The 7,422-nt window shown below is 24.1% G+C and overlaps 1 protein-coding gene across 1 annotated transcript; it reads right to left on the bottom strand.

Moving 5' to 3' along the window:
- Window positions 1–449: 449 nt before the first annotated feature.
- On the bottom strand, window positions 450–6,981 carry LOC127281013 (uncharacterized; the record flags this gene model as incomplete). The annotated part of the gene is made up of 2 exons (XM_051304485.1): window positions 6,373–6,981; window positions 450–1,526 (listed from the first exon to the last, which is right to left on the bottom strand). A coding segment is annotated over exon 2 (335 nt), but the record flags the coding sequence as incomplete, so codon positions are not given.
- Window positions 6,982–7,422: the final 441 nt, after the last annotated feature.

Consider the following 7,422-nt stretch of genomic DNA (forward strand, 5'->3'; position numbering starts at 1 on the left):
TTCGACTGGCATAAACTCAGTTATTTCATGGTGGGTTTCATTTAAACAAAAGTTTCAAAATTACTTTTATCCAATTCCAACAAGAACTATGTTTAGTTAATTTTTGAAATTAAGTATCAAATAGATATATACAGGGAGTGTTCTAAATACAGATTCCTGTTACCGACATGTTACCGACACTTAACACGGATCAGAACATGTCGATAACAGCAAATCTTTATTTAGATAAATCTTTCATTTTTGAATCATTTCAAAAATAGGTTTTCAGTAGAGCTGTGCGCAAATGTCAAAAATTCGATTCTCTCCATAAGAATTAAAACTCGGTTCGGTTCGAATTTCGAGTCCATGTAAAATTCGAGTTATTCTAGTTTTCAGTCTATTAGTGTTTGTATAAAAAAAAAAAAAAAAAAAAAAAAAAAAAAAAAAAAAAAAAAAAAAAATAGTTTCGCAAATATTTCAAATTAAGATTTACATAAACAAATGACTCACCAATAACAGTGTTGGCAGCGACTTCTTTGGCAGCGGCAGCAGCTGCCGCTGGTCCATGAGCAAGAAAATCACTGAGTGACAACGATGAGGCTATTAGTTGTCGTTTTTCCTCGAAATTCAGGTAATCCAAACTGTTGCTACGCTGTGGACCGGCTACAATTGTCACGGTTTTACTTTGATGATGATGATGATGGTGATTGTTCTCGTTTCCCTGCGAGACTTTACCTGACTTTTCATTGCCATCAGTGGCTCCAGTGGCCTGCACCAGGTAAACGCCACTCAACCTTATAGACATCGTTTTCTCTTTTATTTCTCTCTCTCTCTCTCCTCGTTTTTTACACCCCTAAGAGTATTTTTTTCCCTCTACATCCAAATTCCTTGCATTCTTCGTCAAAAAAATTTTACATCCAAATTTTTTTTTCTACCGTAACATTTTTTCTTTCTTAAAAAATCATTTTTGACATTTTTTTTTTTTGCGAAAATTACGAATGTAGTGAAAATGAGAAAATTGGTCCCTTAATGGCGAGTGTTGATTTTTGGGTGATCGATTGCATTTTTTTCTGGCACTGAAAAAAATAGAAAAAGAGAGAGTGTGTGTAATGTTGAATACACACACACACACACGTCTTGTGCAGGTAAATTCAAACTTGACCCGACTCGAACTTTTGGCACGGATATTTGCTTCCTTTCCTTCTTCTAAGTGTTGAAAGAGTCGTATATCTTCTTTTCGCGCTTGTGCTTTTTATTCTTATTCTTCGTTTTCTTTTATAGGCACGTACGAAAGTGTGGCACGTGCCGAGTCATTGCACCTCGGGAAACTAAGAATTGAAATCGACGCACTACAAACATTAAACGAGGACAAATCTCGTCTACTTTCCAGACTCCTTTACTTCTTTTTATTTTTTTTCTTTTCTTGCTATTTTATTTTTCTCACACTTGGATTTATTTTTTTTTTTCTTCTTTCTTTCTTTGCTTCTTGGCACACAATGAGAGGGAAAAAGAGAAGAGACTTCTCTTGGACGGCTGCGATACACACCCTGTTTATGAAAAAGAAAAACAAAAAACAAGAGAGATATTAGCACTCATTTCAAATCGAGTGTATCTGATACATGTGATTTTTTTTAATCTATTTTATGTGTTGGTATTTTCATTTAAAAAAAAAAAAAAAATTTTTTTACCAAAATATTCGTGAATTTCTAGGATAAGTATACCAATTACTGCTGATGCACCAATTACTGCGCTTTCTTTAATGTTAGTAAAATTTATCAATTACTGCTGATGTCCCAATTACTGGATTTCTATAATAAAATTAGTAAAATTTACTAATTACTGCTGATGCCCCAATTACTGCGATTTCTATAATAAAATTAGTAAAACTTACACCTGTAAAAATAAGGTACTAAAACAGTACCGATTTTAGGTATCAAAATAGAACCAAATAACAATTTAGTACCTATAAAGTTGGTATTAAATTAATACCTTTCTTTTTACAGTGTACTAATTACTGCTGATGCCCCAATTACTGCGATTTCTATAAAATTAGTAAAACTTACTACTACTAATTGAGAACATAAAATTGTTTGGTTTTAGCGCTGCAGTAATTGGTGAACACGATGAGCAGTAATTAATGCAAATCTGCAGTAATATGCCACTTTTTAAAAAAAGTTAACATATTTTTTTTTTTAAGTTTAAACTATCGTTTCTATTTCAATAGATACTAATAGTGATTTAACAAAAAAAAATTTTAATTATTATTTCATTTATACAGTTCTATTATTTTTTTTTGATAAAAAGTTAGGTATTTGCCATAACCACAAAATTTTAAAATTCAAGAAAAACTCGATCCTACCGTTACTACTTTATGTTTTTTGGATCGCTGAAACCGAATTTGAAGTCCATTTGACCCCCATCACGTTAGGTTTTTGACATAACCTCAAAAAACCTTCAAATTCGTCCTCAAAATTTGAAAATCAAGAAAAATTCGGTCCTACCGTTACTACTATATGTTTTTTGAATCGCTAAAACCGAATTTGAAGTCCATTTGACCCCATCACGTTAGGTTTTTGACATAACCTCAAAAAAAAAACCTCCAAATTCGTCCTAAAAATTTTAAAATCAAGAAAAATAGTATTTTTAAGTTTTACTATGTCTTTTTTATGTTTTTGGAACCAAATCTGAAATTTATTTAACCCCATAACGTCAGGCTTTTGACATAACCTCAAAAAAATTCAAAAAATTGATATTTTTTTTTTTTTTTTTTTGAGGTTATGTCAAAAACCTGATTTCAAATTTGGCTTCAGCGATTCAAAAAACATAAAAAGTAGATATAGTAATGACTTATAAGAATAATTTTTCTTTGATTTCAAAATTTTGGGGACGAATTTTTGAGGTTTTTTGAGGTTATGTCAAATACCTAACGTAATCGGGTTAAAAAGATTTCAAATTCGGTTTCAGCGATTCCAAAAACATAAAGTAGTAACGCTAGGACTGAATTTTTCTTGAATTTTAAAATTTTAACAACGAATTTTGAAGTTTTTTGAGGTTATATCACTTTTTTTTACATAATTTTTAATGTTTTACGGTATTTTTAAGGTAGTTACGGTATTTTTTTTTACTACATATTTAAAAATTTTAAGAAAAAATTCAACAAATTTCATATATAATATTATTTTTTATCTGCTATTATAAAAGAGAAAAATGCATTTTAAATGTATTCGGCCTCCGGAGGCCGTTAAATTTAAAAAAATCATAACTTTCACAATTTTCATCAAATAAAGAAATAAAAATTAACGTATTTTCTCAATTTTCCATTAAAATTACGAAAAAAAATGTTCCAGTCAAAAAAAAAGAATTTATTTTAATGAAAATCTCACTATCCCATATAATAATATTGTTATCGTATTTTTGTTTTCAAAAAATATTTATATACATTAAAACTTCAAATACAATATAAATAAAATATAAACAAAAGTAAAATCATGAGAAGCGAAAATTATTTTTTTATCTAGTTAAAAATACATTTATCACGGTGGGGGAAAAAAAAATCAATGAACCATTTTTCTCGACATTAAAATTATTTTTATACATTTAAAAAGAAAAGAAAAAATATTTCCTGTTTATGAATATATATTTAAATCGAGAGAAAGATTTATTTATCTTTCTCTCTCTTGGATTTTATCTTTGTTCTGGAAATATTTTACAAGACTTTTGTCACATGTATCAGATATTATATATATATATATATATTAAATATAAAACTAGATCGAAAAATAGACTCGACAGATAATTTCTGTGAAGTGTATTTTTTTCGAATTTTATTTTTTCATTATCGTTTGAAATGGTCAAAAAAGGTCAGAATTGATAAAAATCATAAATTTTTTTTTCTTCAAAAAATCAAAAAACTCATATTTTTTTTTCAAAAAAATCATAATTTTTTTTTTTAAAAAATTAAAAAAAACATAATTTTTTTTTAAAAAAGTCAAAAAAATTAATTTTTTTTCAAAAAATTAAAAAAATACGATTTTTTTTTATTTAAATCAAATTTTTTTCAATCGGGAAAAAAATTACTATTATTATTTTTATTATTATTATTATTATTATTATTATTATTATTATTATATTATTATTATAATTATTATTATTATTATTACTATTATTTTATTCAATATTTTCTTGATTTAAAAAAAAAGAATTCTGTAATAAAGTGTGAATAATTATATTTTTTTTAGGGAATATATCAAAAAAAAATTTTTAAATAAAATTATTTAAATATAAATATTTTGATTTTTGAAACGTCGATAAAATAATTTATAGTAAAATTTTTCAAATAAATCAAATTGACACGTTTTTAAATATATTCCACTAAAACTGGTTATGATAGTTTTGATATAAAGATTTTCTTTTTTTTTTTTTTAATAAATACTTTAAAATGTCATGTTTTATAGAAAAAAAAAAAAATTTATATTTAAAAGATAAATAACTTTTGATAAAAAATGTCATTAGAGAATTTATCAATAGGTTAAAAGATGAATTTTAAATATAACATAAAAATAGAAATAATCATAATTAATTATTTTTTTAATTTAAAAATTGTTTAAAAAAATTTTAATTTATTTTTCACATTAAAAAATTTAACGAATTAATTGATAGTTATATATATATATATATATATATATATATAATTAATTAATAATTAATTAATATTAATATCATTATTATTAATTAATTATTTCTAAAAATTATATTGTATTAAATTAATTTATTAAAAAATTAAATTAAATAATTACTTTTTAAATATTATTATATTATTATAGTTTATTTGCCTTTAAAAACACGTTCAATTAATTTTTTAAAATAAAAATATTGAATGTGAAAAATAAATTATAAATATATATTTAAATTTTTAAAACATTTTTTTTTGTTTTAAAGTTTTAATAATAAAAATTCTTTGATTTAAATCAAAAAATTAATTTTTATTTCTTAATTAACGATAATCAAAAGAATTAAAAATAAAAAAATAAAAATAAAAGAGAAAAGGAGGTCAATATTAATTTCATTTTAAATTTTTTTTGGAAAAATGACTAACGTATTGATAATAATAATTGGAAACTTTCTCTTTAAATTTTCCCACTTTTTAAGTATGGAAATAATAATAGAATATTTTTTTTTTCTAGTAATAATAGAATTTTTTTTTATCTAGTTTTGACCATTTCAATTTTTGGCAATCGTTGTTCTCTATTATTATTATTATTATTATCATTATTATAATTAAAAAAATTTTTTTTCTCAAAAAAAATTATTATATTATATACCTACATATAATAATAATAATAATAATAATAATAATAATAATAATAATAATAATAATAATAAATATAATAAAATAATAAAAATTACTAATTTTATTTTAACTTTTTTTTTAATTTTATTTAATTTTTAACATTTATTAAATTATAAATTTAATATTATTTACTATTATTATTATTATCTTTATATTATAATGATTATATTTATTATATTATTATTATTATTATATTGTTATAATTATATTTATTATATTATTATTATTATTATTATTATATTTGTAATAATTATATTTATTATAATATATACGATTATAATTATTTATTTGTTTATTTGAAAAATTTTCCCGCGCGATATAATTATAATAAATAATAATTTAAAAAAAAAATACAAAAAAAATAATTTACTTTATTTGAAAATTCAACATTTCAGACACGCAAAAAAAGAAAAAAATTTATTGAAATAATAAATATTAAAAAATTATTATGCACTAGAACATAAACAAAAAAAAAAAAATAATAATAATAATTTGATAACACTCCATAAGAATGTTAAAGTCAAGGTAATGTCACACTTACAGGTGTCTCATCTCATTTATGAATCATTTGTTACGTACCTGACATGAAAAAAAAATGAAAAAAGAAAAATGACGCATAGTAAAAACGTGTATGTCCGTTTGAGAAAAAAAAAACAACTCGAAAAATCATATCTTAAAACATTAAAAAAAAAAAAAAATCAATAATAGTAATAAGAAAATAAATCACAATATTTTAACAAACAAACAAACCGAAATCTTCTCAAAATCTCTTTTTTTTTCAAAAACCCAATTATTTCTAATGGAACTGTTTCATAACGATGAAAAAAAAAAAAAAACTGTTTTTTCCATTAGATGGAAAGTAAACAGCAAAACCGGACGCGCCTCGAAGGTCAAAACGTGATCATAACCTAAAAGCTTGTGAAAGATGCAGAAACCAAATTTGTAATAAATAGAGAACAACGTAAAAATGTTTCGGTTGAATACTAAAAAAAACAAAATAATAATAATAATAATAATAATAATAATAATAATAATCTACTTACCCACTATTTATTCGAGAAAAAAAATCCAAAATTTCTTATGCAAACACCTGTGGACACAACTTTGGAGGCACGACAAAACACAATGGACGCAAAACGACGAGAAAAAAAAAAAGAAACACTCACTTGTACACTTGATTGTAAAGAGGGCTCCGAATATATAGAAAATTCGGACAGACTGCACTTGTAGTGGCGAGACAGAGGAAAAGAGATGGTTGATATAAGAAGAAGTGAGAAGGAAAAAAAAAAAAAATAACCGCGCACACACACACAAACACTGCGAGAGGAAAGTCGGAATACACAGCCACTGTATTAGAGAGACAGAGAAAATACTATACAACACACGCGATTTTCTCTTTCCTTCACCAAAAAAAAAAAAAAAAACACAACACTGGGCGGAAAATAATTTACATTGGAATTTTATTCCATGGATATATATAAGGACGGAGAAAAGACGGATTATTATTATTTTTCATATGGACAATATATATTTATAAGAGAGTGGAAAACAAAATAAAAAAAACCGCGTTACACGACGAATAACAAACGTCGCCACAATAGAACACCGAGCGAGTCCTCGAGAACACTGACGGCAGCCATCGCAACACTAGCGACGCCATCGATTCTCGCGGGAAACACAACACCACGAGATTCCTCATGATTGCCAACCGACTAGAGAGAAAGGGGGAGAAAAAAAAAAGAAGGGAAACGAAATACTAGGCCTTTTACTATATATATATATATATATATATATATATATATATATATATATATATATATATATATATATATATATATATATAATATCCATAAAACAGGTTCAAGGTATTTATGCCGGTGTGTTCCAAAATAAATTATTGTTTGTCACGAAAAAGCTAATTAATAAATTCTATCTGCGATTAAAAAAAAAAAAAAAAAAAAAAACATTTTGTCAAATTTAAAAATTTTATAACTGAAAAATTACATTTTTTTTTTTTTGGCTAAACAGAAGTGAGCAAAATATTTTTAGGGAAAACAATTTAAAGTGCAAATAAATTAATATTTTTTAATTAT

Source organism: Leptopilina boulardi, unplaced genomic scaffold, assembly GCF_019393585.1.
Source record: "Leptopilina boulardi isolate dan_hultmark-lab unplaced genomic scaffold, ZJU_Lbou_2.1 LbouV2_260, whole genome shotgun sequence".
NCBI classification, from domain to species: domain Eukaryota; kingdom Metazoa; phylum Arthropoda; class Insecta; order Hymenoptera; family Figitidae; genus Leptopilina; species Leptopilina boulardi.